Source organism: Poeciliopsis prolifica, unplaced genomic scaffold (assembly GCF_027474105.1).
Source record: "Poeciliopsis prolifica strain line A6 unplaced genomic scaffold, Auburn_PproV2 SCAFFOLD036, whole genome shotgun sequence".
Lineage (NCBI taxonomy): Eukaryota > Metazoa > Chordata > Actinopteri > Cyprinodontiformes > Poeciliidae > Poeciliopsis > Poeciliopsis prolifica.
Window position 1 is genome coordinate 748,421 of NW_026562411.1, and position 23,548 is coordinate 771,968.

Genomic DNA, 23,548 nt, shown 5'->3' on the forward strand with positions numbered 1-23,548 from the left:
ACAACCAGAACACCACTAAAGCTCAGATCGGGTGGAGCGTTCCTCCCAACATCGCCCCTCCAGGTCTCACTGTCGTTGCCCACGTGAGCATTAAAGTCCCCCAGCAGAATGAGGGAGTCCCCAGGAGGGCCACTCTCCAGGACTCCCTCTAAGGATTTCAAGAAGGGTGGGTAATCTGAACTGTTGTTCAGGACGTAAGCACAAACAACAGTTAGAACCCGTCCCCCAACTGAAGGCGGAGGGAGGCTACCCTCTTGTCCACCGGGGTAAACCCCAACGTACAGGCGTCGAGATGGGGAGCAGCAAGTATGCCCACTACTGCCCCAAACCTCTCGCTGTGGGGAACTCCAGAGTGGAAGTACATCCAGCCCCTCTCAAGGAGACTGGTTCCAGAACCAGAGCCATGCGTTCAGGTGAGACCGACTATTTCTAGCTGGAACCTCTCAGCCTCACACACCAGCTCCGGCTCCTTCCCCACCAGAGAGGTGACGTTCCACACCAAGAGCTTCTGCAACCGAGGATCGGACGGCCAGGACCCCCTGCCTCAGCCATCTCACATCGCACCCGACCCCTTTGGCTCCTCTCATAGGTGGTGGGCCTATGGGAGGAGGGACCCGTGTCTCCTCTTGGGGCTGGGCCCGGCCGGGCTCCATGGGTAAAAGCCCGGCCACCAGGCTCTCGCCAACGTGCCCCACCTCCAGGCCTGGCTCCAGAGTGGAGCCCCGGTGACCCGCGTCCGGGCGAGGGAACACTAAGTCCAAAGCTGCCATTCATCATCGGGGTCTTCGGGCTGCGCTTCGTCTGGTCCCTCACATAGGACCTGTCTGCCTTGGGTGACCCTACCAGGGGCATGAAGCCCCAGATAGCAGAGCTCCTGGGGTCATTGGGGCCCTCAGACGCTCCACCACCATAAACCTAAGATCATCACTGATTGGCTGTCTGCTCACAGTGGAGTTTTTTGATTGGTCCAGGCACTGGAAATAATAAGTTTGCCATTAGAAATTGCATGGCAAGCTCATTTATTAATATTTTAAGTATTTTCTCAAGTTTCAGATGTTTTCCTGTGTTTTATAATTATTTCTCTTTTTTGTATGGTGAATTTTATTTTAATTTAAAATTCATTTCTGATCAATTCTGTCGGTTTGTTGTACTTTTCTGAGCAGTGACAGTTCAAACCCCATGATGAAAACATATTGATTATAGATTAGTATTGGTTTCTGAACGTTGTCATCGTTTGTCAGGCAGGCAACGGAAGGAAACCACGGTGCTGAACATCTTCAAATCAACTATAATGATCCGTCATCACCATCGTGCACGTATCGACTGCATCAGTGAGTAACGGCGGCCCGGCCCGGTTCCAGCCCGGCCCTGGTTCCGCTGGGATCCAGATAAAGATCGGCAGCAGGATCTTTATCTCCAGCGTTAAGAAGCTTTTCCTCAGATTCAGTGCAGAAATATGTGATTATTTCCAGTCTGGCTCTAATGGCGCCGTTTCCTCCAGGAGACGCGGTGCTGTCTGCGTCCCAGGAGGCGTGCGCGCTCATCGACATGCGCCGGCACGTGGGCGTGCACCCCTGCATGGGGTCGGTGGACCTGATCCCCATCTACCCGGGGGGAGGCGGTGGGGCAGCGGGACTGCGTCCAGCAGGCCCTGGGTGAGTCTGGGAGCCTTTCAAAGTAAAACAGGAAGTGAAACATAGCGGACGGTTTGTTACACTGTAAAAAGTTAACTGCAATATTTAGGTTCATTTAGTCTGGCATGGAGAAAATATGTGTTCATTTTACCAGGTTGTATTTTCATAAATCACAAATTTCACACAGTTTTAAACTAAATATTGTGTTTTTGTATTGAGAACTAAATGTTTAAATATTTTTGGAACTGTGATATTTATAAATGTCTGAATAACTTGGTGAAAATGTGACTTTTCCTACATTTTTCCCTCTGTCAGGTTCAGTAAAGCTGTTTGTTCCTCCCATGTGTTGATTAGTCTGGCGCTGCTGGCAGAGCTGATAATGAGCAGCAGGTGCTGCAGCAGGTGCTGCAGCCTCTTGGTGTGATCACAGGTTGTAATTAGCTCTGCTCTCTAACGCCGGTTCCTGTTGGGTGGTGCAGCGGTGGCGCTGGGCCTCACGGAGACCGTCCGCGGCAGCAGCGTCTTCCTGTTCGGCTGGGCGGACGCGGCGCTGCGGCGCGGCCTGGCCCGCAGGAGGAAGGAGATGGGCTGGTTCCGGAAGAGTCCGGACCTGCGGGCGCTCACCGCCGACGTCGGGCCGCCACCGCGGGAACGATACGGACTCACAGGTCACTGCAGGTCAACCGGGTCAACTGGTTCACATTTCACTGTTGGAATCAAAGCACTTCTGCAGTTTAGTTTCATTTTATTTCATAAATAATGACTAACAAATATACCACTCTAACATCTTAAATCAGTTTCAAAGTTAGCAAAATGCTATTAGCAGAAGTTCCCACCACATACAGAGAGCAGCTTCTTTGACCTTTGACCTTCCTGCAGGTCAGTGACTGACTCAGCTGATGAAGAGTAAAGTCTGAATTTATTTTGATTGATCAGAAAATGATTGAGGAGGGAAAAGTTTCACCAAACTCAACTTTCAGTTTATGGATGTTTTTCTCTTTTGGTTTAGTTTTTATATCCTGGTATAAAAACATTAAAAACTCCCATGTGTTCTGTTGTAATACCAACAAATGGTCAACGAGGCTTTGCTTGGTTGAAATATTAAATATTTTCTGTTCTGTGGATCAAAGCGTTAAATGTTCTCAAATCGTTTATGAATAAAGAGCAGGAAAGAATAAAACTGATGAAATTCAGACTCATTTTAATAAATTACAGAGAAACAGTTGAAACTGAATCAGCATGTTTATCAGGTGAACTACGAACATGAATCAGTTCAGTTAATGCTGCCTGAACTGATTCTAGAACTGGTTTTAAGGCCGATCTGGTTCTGAACTGGTTCTGTTCTGATCCTGCAGGAGTCGGAGCCGGTCCCTACGTCATGAACTGTAACGTTTCCATCGACACGCAGGACGTCGCCGTCGGCCGCCGCCGCCGCCGCCCTCAGGGAGTCGGCGCCCGGTGGGCTTCCTGGGGTCCAGGTGCTGGCTCTGCCACATGAGGGCGCCGTGGAGATCGCCTGCAACGTGGAGAGCGTGGCGGGAGCCGTGGCGCCGAGCAACCCGCCATGGCCGCGCTTCGTCGTCGACGGGCGGCCATATTGCCACGCCCCGGCCGCCCTCATCGCGGCTCGAGTGGCGGAGCTGGCGGGGCAGCAGGGGGTCATGGTGAAAGGCACCGCCCTGGTGGGGTTTACCCCCCAGGAGTGCAGGGGCTTAGCTGAGCTGGCTTTGTCTGAGGGGATCGGGGAGTTCTGGAGGGAGCAGCGAAGGATCCGCATGTGAAAACTGCAAACACAAACCATTCTCCGACTTACCACTGTCACTGCAACGGGCAGAATCATGTAAAGTCAACTTTATTACATCATGTCATCAGAATCAAACCTGGAGCGTTGTTTGAGAAATCCTTTCATCTCCATGGCAACCACTCAGCTGAGCAAAAGGCCTGGGTGGACCTAGCCCCGCCCACAAGGCACAGATCCTCCTCTGAGCTGCAGTTTCCAAGCTTTCACCGCCCCCCTGCACCTCCACTCTACTCCTCCAGACTAGCTGGCAGCAATTAGCAAACACCTGCTGAGATGATTGTAGAAATGGTTAACAGGTTAACAGAGCAGCCATGTTGGAGGCGGAGCTTCAGGACCAGGAGTTTTTAACTGGCAGTTTAATGGTTTATGAGATTAAAATTAGTTACAAGAACTAAGACAGCAGCCATATCAGAACAGAAAAGAGAAACGTTTCAGTCTTGTAGGGCCAGAAAATGGACTTTATGTGGTTCTGCTTTGAAATATAAACACCTGACAAGCTTCTTAAGTTTTAGTGTGTTTTTGTTGTTTGTTTTCAATATTTTATGGAAAAGTGATCAACTTTTCATGCAGGAGAAAACAGGTTTTTAGGAAAATGACTGCCTGTGGTCTGTATCCAATCAGAACGCGAGGAACACACAACAGGAAGTCCGGTGGAGACAGTGTTGTGTATTACAGAATTGTTTTTGAATCGTTTTCTTTTTGTTTGTTATTTTTTATTGAAATACAGAATAACAATGACAAACTCAAACAATACGTCAATAATGAACATTACAAGTAAAAAATAAGATCACAACTCCTGTTAACAACTCTAATAGAAAATAAAGGCTAGAACAAGAGATACAAAATTACAAAACAGAAAAACGAAAATAAAGGTAAAAAAATAAATGTAAGTTAGTGAGAAAGGGGCTAATTGAAATTCTTCCATTAAATCACAATTTATTTACTTTTAAGGTCTTTCAGACATCTGTTAAAGGAGGAAAGTTTGTTTTTGAGAGCAGAGATTGAGAGGGAGCATTTTGCATAACAGCATTTATGGATATAATATTTGGTTAATCATCAAAACATTCACTAAGAATTCTAAAACAAAAAAAATTATTTGAGATATAAACCAAACTGAAATATTTGTAAAGAATTAAAGTCCACATTTATAGATCTAGAGGATAAAAAGTTACAAATTCATCCCAAAGGTTTCTTACTTCTTTACATTCATAAAACAAATGTTTAGTAGTTTCCAGTTGAGTTGTACAAAAACCACAATTCCCAACATTGAATTTAAATCTCTCTCTTAAGTTCTCATTTGAAGGATATATGTCATTTATTATTTTGAATTGTAATTCAAAATAATTTGAAATAATTAGTTCTAATTTTGGTTATCAAAGATTTGTTAGGAGAAATGTACGTTTCGTTCGACTGGGGTACATATTATGTAAGAATATTGATTAAAAACCTATTGGGACATTTATTGTCTCTCATGTCCACGTTCTCAATTGAAGCTTATGAAGACTTGGAACAGAGAAACTAGAAAAACTGTTTTTAACGAACATGAAAAGGACATTAGGTATACCACGTAATGTCTGATTGTTAGTGAACAATCAGTCCCATAAATCCTGTTAAAATATCCAAACTTAATTTTTTTGGATCGTTATCTCTGTTAGGGTGAGGGCGCCATTGCTTCTTCCCAGTCGGCCATATTTGTTTACTCTGAACTCACGTTTGGTCTCGAGAGATTTTAATGACATCTGGAGGTGAAGAGCAGCTGGTTCCCATGTTGTATTTGTTGGGAAGCTGGTTTTTATCAGGTGAGGAATGCTGACACACACACACACACACATACACACACACACACACACACACACACGTTGCGTCTCTTTAATGTTTGCGAAAAATCTACAGCGCAGTGAAACAGAGCTAGCTGCTGCTAGCTGACGGGTGATGAGTTCAGGTTCATAACGTAAAAAGCAGCATCGTTCAGGTCCAAACTTGCCTCTAGTGAGGCGACGCTGCTACAGATTGGATGAGTTTTACTTATCGGCCCATTCTCAACATGCTGCTGACTGGCTAACATTAGAGATGTTTCTGTAGAGAATGGGGTTTGTTACTGCAGGTTAGCATGTTGGCTAATGACATGCAACGGTCAGACACAAACTTTAGCTTCCAGTTATTTGGATTACGGGTTTTTTACTTGTTGACTTGTGAAAGCCAAACTGAAGTTTATTCAATTGTTTTCAAAAGAGAGAGAAGAAACACTTTTAAAATGTTAAGGTCAAATAATCTGTCAGTAAAGGAGCGTTTCATGGCGGGGTCACGTGTCCTCTGAAATCTAAAGATGGCCGCCCTGGTGCTTCTGCTCTGAGCTTTAATGTTTCATAAACTCAGCCTTTTAGTTTAGTAAATCTGTTTCTTATTATTTAGGATAAACCTTATCATTGTTGAGTAATTTAGTAAAGAACTAAATGAATCTTTCAGAGTGAATGAAATGTGTTTCTTGTCTTGTTTTCTGCTGGGTGTTTCTGTTTTTTAGCAGCTAAACTTTGAATTATCTCATTTTCATGAGTGGATTTTTCCCTCCTGACGCTTCATTTCCTGTTTTGGGGCTAATGATGTGTCTCCGTCTCCGTGGGAAAACCGCCATCTGTGAGCGGCGCCGCTGCTTTTACCAGAACTCAATCAGAACCTCACAGGAACAGCTGAGTCACTAACCAGCTTCATCATGAAGGTGGGCGGACTTTGACTAGGCCACTGCAAACTCTGTTGTAGCTCTACTGCTGTTTGGATGAGGTTCTGCTGTTGGTTCTGCTGGTTTCCAGGCTGATGTGTTTCTGGCGACTCGGTCCAGTTTCGCAGGGGCATCATTAGTGTTCAAACGTCTGAATAAAAAACTTGGAATAAAGAAGCTGCACATTGTTTTGAATACATTAAGATATTTTCACCACATGCATCTTTAACTAATTCTTCATATATAATGCAATAAAATCAGGATCAAACATGGACACATTTAGCTAAAACTGAGATTTAAATCAGGTTGAGATTCAGATCAGAATATTAAAATAAAACATGCAGGATTAATCTGAGGCTGAATGTGTTTATCGTTTGGTTGCGTTTCGGTCCAGATGTTTTCCTTTGATTATGTAACCTCATTATGGGATGAATCCAGCTTTTGGCATACGGACATTTATTTATTTTTTTGGAGACATTTTAAGCTGCAGCTGCTGCTAATCTGCTGATCCGGATCCGCAATCTGAGGAGGCGGCGGGATTAACCTGCTCTGTTCCGGGCCGACTGGATGCTCTGGGTCTGAGGTGTGTGTGTGTGTGTGTGTGTGTGTGTGTGTGTGTGTGTGTGTGTGTGTGTGTGTGTGTGTGTGTGTGTGTTTCCTCCGCTGCAGGCTGGGGAGCATCAAGGCCTAATCTAGGTCACCGCACGCACCCTGAGGCTTCCACGCATCAACACGCATCACGATGTTTACATGGAAATCACGTGACCAACATGTAAAGAAACGTTAGTTTGACTGAAATGTCCCAGTTTCCATGAGGCTCTGCTCTGATTCGGCAGAAATGCATGAAATTATTTCATTTCGATTTGTAAATCGCCTGGATGTTTTTCCGTCTGATAATGAAATTAAATTATGAATCATGTTTTAATCAAACTGCAGCATCCAGGCTGCCTGTGAATTAAAAACAGCAGCTTCTATAAATACCCCCTCCCCCCTGGTTTGTCTGTTTTCCTACAATCACTCCCACTTCCTCTGTGCAGCTCTTCTCCCTGCAGTGAACCAGAACCAGCCCGGTTCGGTTCTGCAGAATGAGCGCCACTCAGTGACAACATGCTGGATTTTTAACAACAAATTTCTCTTTTTTTTAGTTAATTTACTGAAATATCAGCTGATGCGGTTGAAGCAGTGAAGGATCAGATGTTGGTGTTGGGCTGACCTATTGCAGCGCAGCGCCGCCGGCCAGCCCTCCCCCACCCGGACACATGCTCAGCCTCTCCGGGCAGGCAGGGCGCAGCGAGGCGCACCGGACTGGAAGCATGGCGGCGCGGCGGGAGGAGGCTGCAGGAGAGGTGTAGAGGCGGAGGAGAGGGAGGGAGAGAGACGCCGCCGCCTGCTGCTGCTGCTGCTGCTGCTGCTGCTGCTGCTGCTGCTGCTGAGGAGCCAGCACATCCTGCTGTCAGTTCAGGTTCGGTTCTGATCCCTGAACAGATGCAGCCGGATGAGGCGGGATGTCTCCAGAAACCTCTCAGCCTGCTGACTCCGCTCCAGCCGTCTCCGTGGAAACGCACAGGTAAGAATGCCCAGATGGGCCTCTTTCTGCCATGTTAGCCTCCTGCAGCGCTGCATCCAGATGCATCTAAATGCAGCAAGCAGCATCATGGATGGATGCAGCAGCATCACGCAGCAGCACCTGCAGCATCATGGTTGCAGGGAACCATCGGCAGCAACAAGTAACCTGGCTTCCTCCTCCAAACCCGAAAGTAGGTTAAGATGGAGCAGCTGGTGAATAATTTAAGGTTCCTGAAGCGTTTTTGTGAGGAACAGCTGGGATAGGTCCAAAGGTTCGGCCAGGTCGGGTTGGTTCAGATCGGGTCAGGGTTCAGGCTCATGCTGCTGAACGTTCATCTAAACCCATTCGTGTTTGTTTCTGACTGTTTACTTCCTGAATTTATCATTTCATCGCGTTCAGATTCTGATTTATTTTGGATGAAACTCTAAAACCTTCCAAGCATCACAGCTTCTATTAATAACACAGCATAAAGCAGAGATGCTTTAGGTAGATGCGCAAACCGGGTCAGAACCGGAGCGGATGGATGTCGGATGGGTCAGGTTCTGAATTTTTAGTATTTCTGAACTTTAGCTGATATTGATGTCGTCTGATGTTTGGCAGATGCTCGGTAGGCTGCTTCGCTGCAGTTGGAGCTCAAATCTTCAGATTTGCTAAAATTCACAAGATGTCTAATTACATAAGACCCAGAATGATGACAGTTTGTGCTGTTGATGCTAAAGTAATGAACAGAAACACTGGCTCCGCTAAAGGCTTTAGCAACACGCACTTAGCGCAAGCTAATGCTAAAGTGCTTCAGAAAGACTACAACCTCCAGCAACAATTTGCATTTTGACGTCACAATTCATATGTTTCATAATGCATTTATGCTTGCGTCTTGTTTTGTTGTCCGTTTTTATTTTCTTCCTGAATGTTGCTTGTTTGATAAGAATTTATTGTTTTGGATAAAAACAGCGAAAATTAAGAAAAGACAAAACTGCTGTCTGAACAGACTTCAGAATAAGAGCCTGAATATAAATGTGTAACTGCTTAATGATCTTAAGTCATCCGGCTGCATCAGAACCGAACCTGAATCAATATCGTAACGTCAACATTAATGTCTTCAAAGTTCACAAAAATTTGCTATGCGTTAGCGGGTTAGCAGGTTAGCGGAAGTCAAAGCTGCTGAGACTGAGTCAGCAGAACTATTTAGTGTGGATGACGGTAAAATAAACTTCCTCAGGTTTTAACCTCCATCGATCCGGATGTTTACACAAAACATATAATCACCACCGGTCCTGTTCAGTCCGCTTTAACCCGACTCCGCTCCGTTTGACTATAAAGTCCAGTTCATTTTTCTGGAGGTGTGAACACTAATCGACCTCTGACCTCTGACAGAACCGTGATCTGTTTAAATGCGTCCGCTTGCTACAGTGTTGCATTCTGGGTAAATACAACCAAAACAAACGTGCTAGCTTAGCGCTAGCAGGAGAAATAGCTGCTGGTATTTATATATATAAAAAATTCCCTTCTCACCCACCGTGGGTGGTTCTTATCCTCTGAGCTCGGTCCTCTACCAGAGGATATATAGATCTATATCTATAGATATAGATCTATATATCCTCTACCAGAGGATATATAGATCTATATCTATAGATATAGATCTATATATCCTCTACCAGAGGATATATAGATCTATATCTATATATATAGATCTATATATCCTCTACCAGGATATATAGATCTATATCTATAGATATAGATCTATATATCCTCTACCAGAGGATATATAGATATAGATCTATATATATAGATCTATATATCCTCTACCAGAGGATATATAGATATAGATCTATATATAGATCTATATATCCTCTACCAGAGGATATATAGATCTATATCTATATATATAGATCTATATATCCTCTACCAGAGGATATATAGATCTATATCTATAGATATAGATCTATATATCCTCTACCAGAGGCCTGGGAGCTTGAGGGTCCTGCAGTATCTTGGCTGTGCCAAGGACTGCACATTTCTGGACTGAGATGTCTGATGTTGTTCCTGGGATCTGTTGTAGCCACTGCTCCAGTTTGGGGGTTACTGCCCCGAGGGCCCCGATGACCACAGGCACCACTGTGGTCTTCACCTTCCAGGCCCTCTCCAGTTCCTCCCTGAGGCCCTGGTATTTCTCCAGTTTCTCCTTTTTCCTGATGTTGCAATCACTTGGTATTGCTACATCTACCACAAGCTACTAACATGCATTGTTAGTAGCTTTCTAGTCTTAATATATGTGGCTTTTATCTCCTCCTTTGGCCAGCTAATTATTCCAGCAGGGTATCTGATTACTGGCAGGGCATAGCTGTTTATCGCACGGATTTTGTTCTTGCCATTGAGCTGGCTTCTCAGGACTTGCCTTATTCGTTGGAGGTATTTAGCTGTGGCTCCTTTCCTTGTGGCCTCATCGAGGTTGCCATTTGCTTGTGGTATACCTAGGTACTTGTAACTGTCCTCTATGTCTGCTATTGTTCCTTCTGGGAGTGAGACTCCTTCTGTGCGGATCACCTTCCCCCTCTTTGTGACCAGCCGACCACACTTCTCTAGTCCGAATGACATCCCAATGTCAGTGCTGTAGATCCTGGTGGTGTGGATCAGTGAGGATGTGTGCATATGTCCATGGCATACAGCTTGATGTCATCCATGTAGAGGAGGTGACTGATGTTGGCCCCATTTTTGAGTCGGTATCCGTAGCCAGTCTTGTTGATAACTTGGCTGAGGGGGTTCAGGCCTATGCAGAACAGTAGCGGGGACAGAGCATCTCCTTGGTATATGCCACATTTGATGGACACTTGTGCAAGTGGTTTGCAGTTGGCTTCAAGGGTGGTTTTCCACAGCCTCATCGAGTTTGCAATGATCTCTAAGCATTCAATGATCCAAGTATGCGGCATTGAGTCATAGGCTTTCTTGTAATCGATCCAAGCCATGCACAGGTTGGTGTGTCGGGTTTTGCAGTCTCGGGCAACTGTGCGGTCTACGAGGAGTTGGTGTTTGGCTCCTCTGGTATTTACACCGATACCCTTCTGTGCCGTGCTCATGTGTTTATCCATGTGTTTGCTTATCTTGGCCGCTATGATGCCTGACATGAGCTTCCAGGTTGTGGAGAGGCAGGTTATTGGTCGGTAGTTGGGTGGGACTGGACCCTTTGATGGATCCTTCTGGATTAGGATTGTCCGCCCCTTCAGTTAACCATTCAGGGTGAGTCCCACTTTGTAGCAGCTGGTTCATTTGGGCTGCCAGTCGCTCATGGAGAGCAGTGAGTTTCTTTAGCCAGTAGGCATGGATCATGTCAGGCCCTGGTGCTGTCCAGTTTTTCATACCTGAGACTCTTTCTTGGACATCTGTCACGGTGATGGTTACTGGGGCTTGCTCAGGGAGATCAGCCACTGTGCATTGTGTAACAGTGTTTAATATAGCAAAAATACTAGGTAGCATCTGAGATCAGAAGACTAAATTCATCTACTGGAGCTGTTGTCAGTAATCAACAACACAAAAGAATAACTGCTTTCAATACTATGTATTTTAAAGAGAAAAATAAGTAAACATTACAAGACAAAACATACAAAAAAAAAACAAAAATACAATATATACACAGTACTGCAGTGTGCACAAAGAGTCCTTCACTTTTCCCCGCCTGGTCAGCACAATGTCTGACCGACACACATTTAAAAGTACATGATGTGTTTGTCCAGATAATTAAGAAGGAGATGTCCAAGCGCAATACATGTCCGATGAAAAGTTGAATAATGAGATGTGTGTCTATGTAGTGAGATGGAGGGGGAAATATTGTGGACCGTCAGCCTCCTACCAGACCAGTATGGAGTCAATTTCAGGTTCTCCTGGCTCCAGCCAGTTATCAGAAGCTCACCATCCCTTAACCCAAAAAGGGTCACCTGGCCTGTATTGAAATAAACAGGTACAGTAAATTACCATCCTGCTAGTTAACTAGACTGTTTTCAGTTATATCCAGAAATAAATACAATCATATCCACAATCAAATCTTTAAAACAAAAATAAGAATATCAGCATTCATTTCATTATCTTAAATACATGTATTGAATTTAAAAAGTCAGATGATATTTATATATTTTAGCATTGGATGCCACCACCAACATGTCAAACAACAAAACATTGTGTTCATTACTCACCAATTCCATTTATAGATCACTGTATGAGAACTTCCTGGCTCCAAGCACACTGGATACCCAGAGATCTACATGATTTTTATATTATGAGGTTTAAAAGTACATAACAAAGAGATTAACTAATTGTTTGAAAGCACAAACCTGCAACTCCTTTGTCTCCAGCTCTCCCCCTCACACCTGATTGAGAAAAGCTGGAGCAGGCCTAAAAAAACCACTCCAGGTGCAATGATTGGCTGACTACTCTGTGTGATTGACTATCACTCTAACCAATGGAGCGGCAAAGGCGGGATTAAGGGCAGTTTACCCTGGGTTACAATTGCTGTTGTGGGACGCCTCCCTTTCCCATATACCTTTCCAGTATTGTTCAGTCTCCAGCCTTGGTGAGTCTGCTCTGTTGTTATTACCACCCATATAAATATATAATTAATTCCCTTCTCACCCACCGCGGGTGGTTCTTATCCTCTGAGCTCGGGTCCTCTACCAGAGGATATATAGATCTATATATATATAGATCTATATATATAGATCTATATATATAGATCTATATATGGTCCTCTACCAGAGGATATATAGATCTATATCTATATATATAGATCTATATATCCTCTACCAGAGGCCTGGGAGCTTGAGGGTCCTGCAGTATCTGGCTGTGCCAAGGACTGCACATTTCTGGACTGAGATGTCTGATGTTGTTCCTGGGATCTGTTGTAGCCACTGCTCCAGTTTGGGGGTTACTGCCCCGAGGGCCCCGATGACCACAGGCACCACTGTGGTCTTCACCTTCCAGGCCCTCTCCAGTTCTTCCCTGAGGCCCTGGTATTTCTCCAGTTTCTCCTTTTTCCTGATGTTGCAATCACTTGGTATTGCTACATCTACCACAACGGCTTTCCTCTGATGTTTATCCACTACGACAAAGTCTGGTTGGTTCGCCATTACCATTCTGTCTGTCTGGATCTGGAAGTCCCACAGGATCTTAGCTCTGGCGTTCTCTACCACCTTTGGGGGTGTTTCCCACTTTGATCTCGGGGTTTCCAGTCCATATTCTGCACAGATGTTTCTGTACACTATGCCTGCCACTTGGTTATGTCGCTCCATGTACGCTTTCCCTGCCAGTATCTTGCACCCTGCTGTGATGTGCTGGACTGTCTCAGGGGCCTCCTTGCACAACCTACACCTTGGTCTTGTCTGGTGTGGTAGATCTGGGCCTCTATTGCTCTGGTGTTTAGGGCCTGTTCCTGGGCGGCCAGGATGAGGGCCTCTGTGCTGTCCTTGAGTCCAGCTTTTTCCAGCCATTGGTAGGATTTACTGATATTAGCCACTTGGGTTAGACTTAGACTTAGACTTGACTTTATTGATCCCTTGGGAAGACTCCCTCAGGAAATTATTTGCTGGTGGTACATCCCATGTAGGGACTTGTCCTCCCATGATGTGTATATATATATATATATATATATATATATATATATATATATATATATATATATTATATATATATATATATATATATAGGGTATCGGTGTAAATACCAGAGGAGCCAAACACCAACTCCTCGTAGACCGCACAGTTGCCCGAGACTGCAAAACCCGACACACCAACCTGTGCATGGCTTGGATTGATTACAAGAAAGCCTATGACTCAATGCCGCATACTTGGATCATTGAATGCTTAGAGATGTATAACATCAACAGGATTCTGAGAGCCTTCATTGCAAACTCGATGAAGCTGTGGAAAACCACCCTTGAAGCCAACTGCAAACCACTTGCACAAGTGTCCATCAAATGTGGCATATACCAAGGAGATGCTCTGTCCCCGCTACTGTTCTGCATAGGCCTGAACCCCCTCAGCCAAGTTATCAACAAGACTGGCTACGGATACAGACTCAAAAATGGGGCCAATATCAGTCACCTCCTCTACATGGATGACATCAAGCTGTACGCCAAGAGTGAGCGAGACATCGACTCACTGATCCACACCACAGGATCTACAGCACTGACATTGGGATGTCATTCGGACTAGAGAAATGTGGTCGGCTGGTCACAAAGAGGGGGAAGGTGATCCGCACAGAAGGAGTCTCACTCCCAGAAGGAACAATAGCAGACATAGAGGACAGTTACAAGTACCTAGGTATACCACAAGCAAATGGCAACCTCGATGAGGTCACAAGGAAAGGAGCCACAGCTAATACCTCCAACGAATAAGGCAAGTCCTGAGAAGCCAGCTCAATGGCAAGAACAAAATCCGTGCGATAAACAGCTATGCCCTGCCAGTAATCAGATACCCTGCTGGAATAATCAGCTGGCCAAAGGAGGAGATAAAAGCCACAGATATTAAGACCAGAAAGCTACTAACCATGCATGGAGGGTTCAATCCCAAATCCAGCACCCTGAGACTGTACACGAGCCGCAAGGACGGAGGCAGAGGACTAGTGAGTGTGAGAACCACTGTCCAGGACGAAACAACTAAGATCCATAAATACATCAGGGACAAAGCCTCAACAGACAATGTGCTCAGTGAATGTCTCAGACAACAGGGAACGGAGGTTGAGGTGCCAGAGATACCATCATGGGAGGACAAGCCCCTACATGGGATGTACCACCAGCAAATAACCCAAGTGGCTGATATCAGTAAATCCTACCAATGGCTGGAAAAAGCTGGACTCAAGGACAGCACAGAGGCCCTCATCCTGGCCGCCCAGGAACAGGCCCTAAACACCAGAGCAATAGAGGCCCAGATCTACCACACCAGACAAGACCCAAGGTGTAGGTTGTGCAAGGAGGCCCCTGAGACAGTCCAGCACATCACAGCAGGGTGCAAGATACTGGCAGGGAAAGCGTACATGGAGCGACATAACCAAGTGGCAGGCATAGTGTACAGAAACATCTGTGCAGAATATGGACTGGAAACCCCGAGATCAAAGTGGGAAACACCCCCAAAGGTGGTGGAGACGCCAGAGCTAAGATCCTGTGGGACTTCCAGATCCAGACAGACAGAATGGTAATGGCGAACCAACCAGACATTGTCGTAGTGGATAAACATCAGAGGAAAGCCGTTGTGGTAGATGTAGCAATACCAAGTGATTGCAACATCAGGAAAAAGGAGCACGAGAAACTGGAGAAATACCAGGGCCTCAGGGAGGAACTGGAGAGGGCCTGGAAGGTGAAGACCACAGTGGTGCCTGTGGTCATCGGGGCCCTCGGGGCAGTAACCCCCAAACTGGAGCAGTGGCTACAACAGATCCCAGGAACAACATCAGACATCTCAGTCCAGAAATGTGCAGTCCTTGGCACAGCCAAGATACTGCAGAACCCTCAAGATCCCAGGCCTCTGGTAGAGGACCATATATAGATCTATATATATAGATATAGATCTATATATCCTCTGGTAGAGGATATATAGATCTATATATAGATCTATATATATAGATATAGATCTATATATCCTCTGGTAGAGGACCCGAGCTCAGAGGATAAGAACCACCCGCGGTGGGTGAGAAGGGAATTTTTTTTTTATATATATATATATATGGAAGGATTTAAAATTCGTCCATTTTAAGTTCTCTTCATTAGCAGAGCCTGTTTCTTCTTTCCTTCTTGAATCCCATCAGAAGCAGCCAGACTGAACTTTATCAGCTCAGCTTCTTTCTTTGTGACACGATGAGCGTTAAACCTGTTCTGTTTCTCTTCCCTTAAAATTTAATTTGAGAAACTATTTAAAAGTAAATTAAATGTTTCGTTCCTGTGTTATGGAGCAGAAGCTCCGCCCACTGCATTTCAATTGAACTTGTAAGGTTGTTTCCTCTTCTGACACAACAAACTTTAAAGAATTTACTGGGATTTTAAGAGGCTGACCAACACAAACTGGAATGTAAATACAGGCTTGTGTTTCTTGTTCGTTCAGCCCCCTTTATTCTGATACCACTAAAAAAATACACACAGGCTTTCTATGGTTCACACTGGAAGAAGTAGGTGAACTGGTTGACGTAATGCTGATCTGTGATTTTTGTCTGGGATGTTGCTCCGTACCTGTTTCTGCTCTTGTTGTTTTGGTTTATATGCATATTTTATTTATAATTTTTGTTGTGTCAGCCAGTTTAGAGGTTAAAGGTCACAACGCTGGACCAATAAGTCTGTTTGGACATGTTGAAAGAGAAAAGCCTTTTGTCCCTAGAAACAAGATGGCTGCCGGTCTGAGGTTAGCAGAGCTGCATCTGGATGGAGGAAAGCCAAGGCACGGTGGTGGAGGGGTGATGAAATGGGCATCTTAGGGTTTTCTGGCCAGACTCCAGCTGAGTTTTTAGTGAAAACTGATTCAGTGATTTTGAGACGGGTTGGCCTGCATGCAGTTGAGATGAGCCGAGTTTCACTTCGTTCATCCGACGATCCGCTGGAGCAGATCTGCTGCTGAAATACAAAGCAGAGTCTGGAATAAATAGCTCTGCATCAGAGCTGTGATTGGTGGGATCGTCACTGCTGGACCCTTTGCAGCGTCAACCGTGCATAAAAAGCAGCTTTGAGCCAGAAATATCTCTGCTGAGGATTATTTATAGAATGAAAGAGGAGATGGATGCATAAAATCTCCATGTTTACACCACAAATTAAAATCCTTCCAGAAAGCTCTCTGTCTCAGATTCATCAGGCGAGTTTTTAATGTTTGTCCCAGTTCATTTGATTCTTAATTCAATTATTAATTTCTTAGTTTATAAAATGTACCGTCCTTTGATTACGAAGAGAGAAGCTAAAATCTTCCTGCGTTCTGCAAAATTAACAGCAATAATTCAGGTCATTTATCCAGTTATTAGAAAAACCTTCATTTTTATTAAAAAAAATCACCTCTATTGTTTTCTCTCATCACAACCTAAATAACTGTGTAACCTTTGCAGTGGTTCTTTGGGTCGGGGTGGTTCTGAAGCTGCATTGATTCATCTGAAGGAGCCATTTTGGGTCAAATCACTGAGTTATGATTAAAATCTGACCTGCTGAGCAAAGCCACTTTAACCTGGGTGTATGTAAACATCTGAGCCTTCATGTAAAAATTTGGATCTGAATTCAGGTAAATCCACCTTAAACTCAAACATCTAAAGCTCATCAGTGACCATTCGGTTCATGGAGAAGTGTGTGTGGGTCAGCCTGGACTGAAGCTAACGGCAGCTGTTATCCGCAGCTAGCTGATAGCCACGGCTAGCAGCTAGCCATGCTAAAAGCTAGTTAACACAGCTAGCTGTTAGCGCAGCCAGCTGATACTCGTGGCTATCAGCAGGATGCGATCTGAGGTGGAGATGTTTGGGTTGAACATCCAGAGGGACTGGCCTGTCTGCGGTTCTGCGCTCATCACTCCAACATGATTACCGCTAATTACCCTCCGCTCCGCTGTGTCCATCCACAGGAAGACGCTAATTACTCTGTTTACACTGCAGAGTTCCTCTAAGTAAAAACGCTGCATGTTTTCCTCGATGTCCTTTGACTGGAAGCAGCTGAGATCCACAGGATCCTGTTCACAGGATCCACACAAACAGGCAGCGTTTTAGCTAACAGCTCCACCACTTCCTGTTAGGGAGTTATCATGTGACGTCATACTTCCATGAACTTTGTGACTGGCAGCCATCTTGGTAGGCCGTTGCTATGACAATAAACAAGCTCACTACTAGCTGTCGCTTTGTTCCTGTCTAATTTATGAATAATGTCAGTTCAATGTGACTACTAGAGAACTTAGACTCATTTTATGCATCCGTCTCCCCTTTCATTCCACCCTCTGTTCATTAAATATCAGTGAGATTTACTGCAGAACTAGCTCAGCCAACTCTCCGTGTCATATGGGTCTATCCCGACAGCAGCCATTTTGTTGATTCATATTTCTCTTGCACATTGTGTTTGTATATTTGTTCCTCTAGCAGCCGTGGCTCAGCTGTGCTTTGCTCTGCCTACCAAGATGGCGCTGATCAGTTCTGCATCAGATTTATGGAAACTTTGTATCAAACATGGCGCCAGGAGGCTCATCTGCTTTTAACATAAAGCACAAAGTTATTAAAATGAGACGATGATGACTGGAAAGCGTCTGCTGCTCCATGTTGCTCGTTTACATCCAGCTGCTGTTTTAACTGGAAGCTGGAAAGAGAAACTGAATCATCAGATTTGTAGTGAAATATCATTTTCATCTGTTAAATGTTTTATTTTTCTGATTGCTGAAACTAAAAATCTTTCTGTTCAGTAAAATGAGGATTAATTAATAATTATGTTCTGGTTCTGTTGGTTCTGCGGATCTGATCTGTTAAAGTTTCGCTGTTGTCTGAACTCATCAGATTCTGCGGCTCTATAGAGCTGCATGTCGCTGCGTCTGTCGCATTTATCAACGCAACGTCTCACAATGATCATCTGCTGTGGCTCAGTGTGAAGCTCCTTGATTTTGTGAAACCTAAACTGGTTCTTCTCTTCACAATAAGAGCATTTAAGGATCAGCACCGCCCTGCGAGCCTCACAGCCATTTCACTTGGAAAATACAATTGAAAGGCATTAAAATGATTAATTAATTTTTTTGTGAAGAATAAAAAAACGAATGAATCAAGAGTGTGAAATATATTTAAATATAAACTTAAGTATTTATTTTGAAACATTTTGTGATGAGTTTCAAATATTTAGCACGACTGCAATGTTACATTTAAATTTATAAATTAAAGTGAAAAATATAAACACATTATTATTAATCAATTTAATTGTGACATCCAATTTTAAATAATTTAAATAAAATACAAATAATCTCAGCACAATAACAATATAAAAAATATTTTTTAAACAAGTCGACAAGTTTTTATCTATTTAGAAGAAAAGTGAATTATTTTAATAACTTTGTTGCATTTGTGAGGCTCAGGGTCAAAAGGTCAAAACCTGAATAGAAAGTAGAAAATATTTATTAAATGTATTTTAAAATATAAAGGCACATAAATATTGTAACTTTTTATAATACTTTACTTATTCTGGACAATTTTTTCTCTCTTCATTATTTGTATTGAAAGTTAAAAATCAGTTTTACAAAGCAAGAGCGCCCCCTGCTGGCAGAAACACGTTCATTCTGAGGGATTTTTCTGATTCACTTTTGTGATTAAATTAACAAAGATGAACACATTGTGAATCATTTTACATGTATAGTAAAAAATAAATAATTTCACCAGATCTGCTTTTTTTTTTTTTTTTTTACCTTTCAGAGTTAAAATCCTCTGACTTTGTTCAGATATTATAAGGATTTACTGAAGAAGGGAAGAAGTTTTAAAACTAAATAATGAGCTTTGTTTAAACTAGATTATAGTGAAAATGTGCCTTTAAATTAAATCCTGTAAAATGGAAACTGAGTCTCCGTGTTGGCAGCCAGCAGGGGGCAGCACTGATCTACAGGAGAAACGTTGGCTTCCGATTTAATGAAACATCTGCATGTAAAAATATATTCATGCAGGGTTTAATATAATCATATACAAGTATATGAAGCATAATTACTCTGTAGAAGAAAGTTCTTGATTTGCCTTCAGTCTGGTTCATTTTCACCAGAAGAAAGCAGGAGCAGCTGATCTGCAGGTTTTCCTTCCTTTAACTTGAAGCAACAAGTTTTACATTTACTGTCGGCAGCTCAATATGAAATATGAGACAGAAAACATTGTATCTCCAGCAAGTCCCAAACGTTTTAATCTGAAAACTCACAAACATTTAAATTACTAAAGTTAAAAACATCTTGTTTTTATCTTATTCGATTTTCAAGCATTTACTTCTTAACAGCCAAATGGAAGAAAATAAAAGTTTGACATCGTGATTGTATCTTAGTTTATGCTGGTTTGTTGTTCAGCTTGGCTAGTTGATATTCAGCCTGTATTTAGTCTTTAGTCCTTGTTATCTGTTGTTTAAGCAGGGTTTAGTTTGGTTTATGTAAATAAGATAAGGTGCTTTACCTTATCTTGGCTGGTGTGGCTTATTTCATCTTATTTTATTTTAGCTCAGCTTGTTTTAGCTTGGTTTGGATTAGCCTATCCTAGCTTAGGATAGCTTAGCTGAACTGAATGTGGCTTAGTATAGCTTATCACAGTATAAAGCCAGAAACACTGAATAAAAAACAGACTATTTTTCAAATATCTAAATGATTTTATGAAAAGCACAGAAATGTTCGGTTAGCTTAAACTTTAGCAACCAGCAGGTAATAAAATGGTCGATCTGTCTCTTATCCTGTTTGTTTCAAAAGGAGAAATTTTTTATGGAACTTCATACCTTAAATGAAATATGACATAAAAAACTTCTTGGGCATAAACAATGTGTTCCCTTCACTTAGTTTTCCCTTCAGATCAGTGAACAGATGTGCAGAATCTATGAAATCCTTCCTGGGATTTAGTTTTGAAAGATGAACACAAACTAAGTGTTTGCTTGTTTGCCCTGCAGCGCCGCCGTCGAGTCGGATCCAGAATAAAACCCCAGCTGGTGAAACGTTGGAGAGCTGAGAGGAGCCGACTGAGCGCGCTCAGTAGCAGATGGTGACACTGCAGCAGCACTTCCCCAGGTACCACAGCACAGCATGTTAACAGAGAATGCCTACGCAGGAATATAGCACACCATGCTAACACAGGACGCTAAGACAGGATGCCAACACATCATGCTAACACAGCATGCTAAGACAGGATGCCAACACATAATGCTAACCAGCGTGCTAACACAGGATGCCAACACATAATGCTAACACAGCATGCTAACACAGGATGCCAACACATAATGCTAACCAGCGTGCTAACACAGGATGCCAACACATAATGCTAACACAGCATGCTAAGACAGGATGCCAACACATAATGCTAACCAGCGTGCTAACACAGGATGCCAACACATAATGCTAACACAGCGTGCTAACACAAGATGCCAACACATAATGCTAACACAGGATGCCAACACATAATGCTAACCAACGTGCTAACACAGGATGCCAACACATAATGCTAACACAGCGTGCTAACACAGGATGCCAACACATAATGCTAACCAGCGTGCTAACACAGGATGCCAACACATAATGCTAACACAGCGTGCTAACACAGGATGCCAACACATAATGCTAACACAGCGTGCTAACACATGACGCTAAGACACCAAGCTAGCACAGGACGCTAAGACGCCAAGCTAACACAGGACACTAACACAGTACTTAATTTATTTGAATAAAATCCTGAACTTTACATCAACTGAAGGATTTTAAGACATCTGATTAGTTAAAGTTAAAAAGTGTAAAATATAGATAATGTTATTTGGTAAATAAAAACCCAGTTATTGATTGAATAGTAGTTTTGTTTTTGCTGCAGCAGGGAAATGGGTCAGAGCACCACTGCAGGGGAACGGCACATTCATTCATTCATTCATTTATTCATTCATTCATTTCTGCCGTTAAGCTGCAACAATGAAATTAGGACAGAATGGAGAGATATGAGCTGGAGAGGCAGGTGGCGCTCTTCTGGTCTCCAAATCAATTATTATCAATAAATAACTATATACAATGCAATTGGCAATATGTGGGGGAGGGGCAGCGTTTCATCACGGTTTACAGGTTTTAGAAACAAAATAAAGTTTATATTTTAGTGGTTCTTAAACAAAAACTTTATTATATAAATATTTCCACTGGGGGATAATTTGGCCCTTGTGGGCTCACTTGTGCTAATTTGCTAACATGCTAATAGCAAAACTAATTCATGTTGAGAGCTTTGCTCATTTGCTAACTGTGAAAACGTTTAGCGCACTTAGCTTCCCCAATAAATTCAAAATGCAAAAAGATTTTGTCTGTTTTGTGAACTTTCAGTTGGATGAAGTTTGACGTGTCGGTTGAATTTCTGGTGATCAACTGTTAACAATCCTTCATGCTCTTATTTTGAAGTCTGTTTTTGCAGCAGTTTTCTTTCCTCTTTAGTTCCCCAATAAAGAAACAAGCAGGAACAAAATGAAGCAGACAATAAGCAAAATCTAAAGAAGTCATGGAAGATGTAAATTATTTCATAATTAAGTTGGTGATCGAGGGTTTTAGTCTTTTTAGGGCAGATGCAATTTGAATCGATGTTAGCGCGTTAGCATTAGCTGTTTTAGCGTTACAGTAGCTAATGTTACGGTACTCGCTTGTTAGTTCCTGTGACTAACCAGTGCTTTGGGTTAGCTGCCTAATTTTGTGCTGCCACTGAGTTTTGGCCTCGTTTTTCTGCAGTTATGCTCATGTGGGAATTTCTTTATTGTTTCTGAAAGAGTTAATGAAATGATTTCATGGTGTTTTTTTCTGGAATTTAGTCTTTATTGGTTGGAAACAAAATGCTGTGGCCAATGTTCCCTCTAAGCTGCGCCTGCGCAATCGCGCTCTGTTCACATATTCGCAGCGCACAAGAAAATCTATGTAGCGCATAAAATAAAGTCCAACGTAAAGTGGACATTGAGCTCAGACATCAGTTTTGACTATGGACCAATAATTTTTTTCCGTACTACTTTGCGATCGAACTCAGTGAGTGACAGGAATCCAGCCAATGATACGATACGGTTCACTTTCGCTACCTGGGTTACGTGCCTTGGTCATATGGCCGTGCAGGTGAGAATAGAGCGGTAGAGTTAAGAAACGTGAAAGTCATCACCTTATCATGTCTAGTGGGACATCCACTCACCAAGCCACAGTAAAAAAAAAAGAAATGCACTTCTTCTAAGACCAAATGGAATCAAATCAAATGAAAGGAATGGTCTGCATTTGATATTGAAATGTTGAGTTCAACATGTTGAGTTTGATTTTTTTTAATAAGCCATGCAACTTTCTATGATCCCAGATTTTTGATACTTGTGCGTGGCCACGCCGTGTACACTGATGATGCTCACAGTGGTCCTCAGTGGCCACGCCGTGTACACTGATGATGCTCAGTGGTCCGCAGTGTGTTCAGGAAGCTTGTGTGTACTCATGAAACATTAGAGGGAACATTGGCTCAGGCTGCCAGTGGGAATCGAACCTTCAGCTGCTGGCGGTGTGTGACCTTTGTGCGTCCACTGCAGCACTGCTGCGTGAACTGAGTTCAGCTTTTCCTTCTCTGCCGTTTGTTTCTGGGCTGCGGCGTCTCAGTCTGGTTTAATTGTTGCGCCGGTCGCATCCAAACGTGGAGAAACTGCTTCAGGTCGCAGAGAGAAATGTCAGTGGCCGTGACATTAAGAGGAAACGGTCAGCGCTGCTGATGCGCGCTGGAAACCCGAGGTGAGTCACACAGCGGCTGGAGGAAAACACTGAGATCCAGCAGCAGTTTCTAATCACTCAGCAGTGAAATGGAAATAAGAAGCAGTTAATGGTTTTCAGATTTATAATAACATAAATGCTGCTTCACATGGATCAGACACGATGTTGCCACTTGAAGCCGTTGTTAACGCCCAGATTTCCTGTCTGCCTTCTGCTGCAGATCAGCGACAGAAAGGTATAAAACTGTCAGATATGATTCGGTTCCGGGAATCAGATCGGATTGTTTTGGTGGTGAACAGATCAGAATCAGGCTGATTGTCTTCCTGCTGGTGAGCACCACGTTGATGTTAGTGCAGGGTGTCCAAACTTTCTGCCCATGGCACCAAAACTGGCAGGTGGGAAAATGAATTTTCTTTGATTTAAAAAGAATAATGAATAAATTGTCGCGTT

The 23,548-nt window shown here is 43.2% G+C and overlaps 1 protein-coding gene and 1 pseudogene across 6 annotated transcripts in view; both read left to right on the plus strand.

The window, feature by feature from the left end:
* Positions 1–292: 292 nt before the first annotated feature.
* Positions 293–3,940, plus strand: LOC129374407 (uncharacterized; annotated as a pseudogene).
* Positions 3,941–5,173: 1,233 nt separating this feature from the next.
* LOC129374485 (nck-associated protein 5-like) overlaps positions 5,174–23,548 on the plus strand; it is a 38,718-nt gene continuing 20,343 nt past the window's right edge. For 4 of the 6 annotated variants that reach the window (XM_055052933.1, XM_055052937.1, XM_055052934.1 and 1 more), the window contains exons 1-2: positions 7,187–7,718; positions 20,308–20,425. In XM_055052933.1, the coding sequence (XP_054908908.1) occupies positions 20,397–20,425 (29 nt within the window). In that variant the 5' untranslated portion in view covers positions 7,187–7,718; positions 20,308–20,396. Of the gene's footprint in view, positions 5,235–7,186; positions 7,719–20,307; positions 20,426–23,548 lie in introns of those variants that run through there. The other 2 variants (XM_055052935.1, XM_055052936.1) reach the window with 2 other exon arrangements.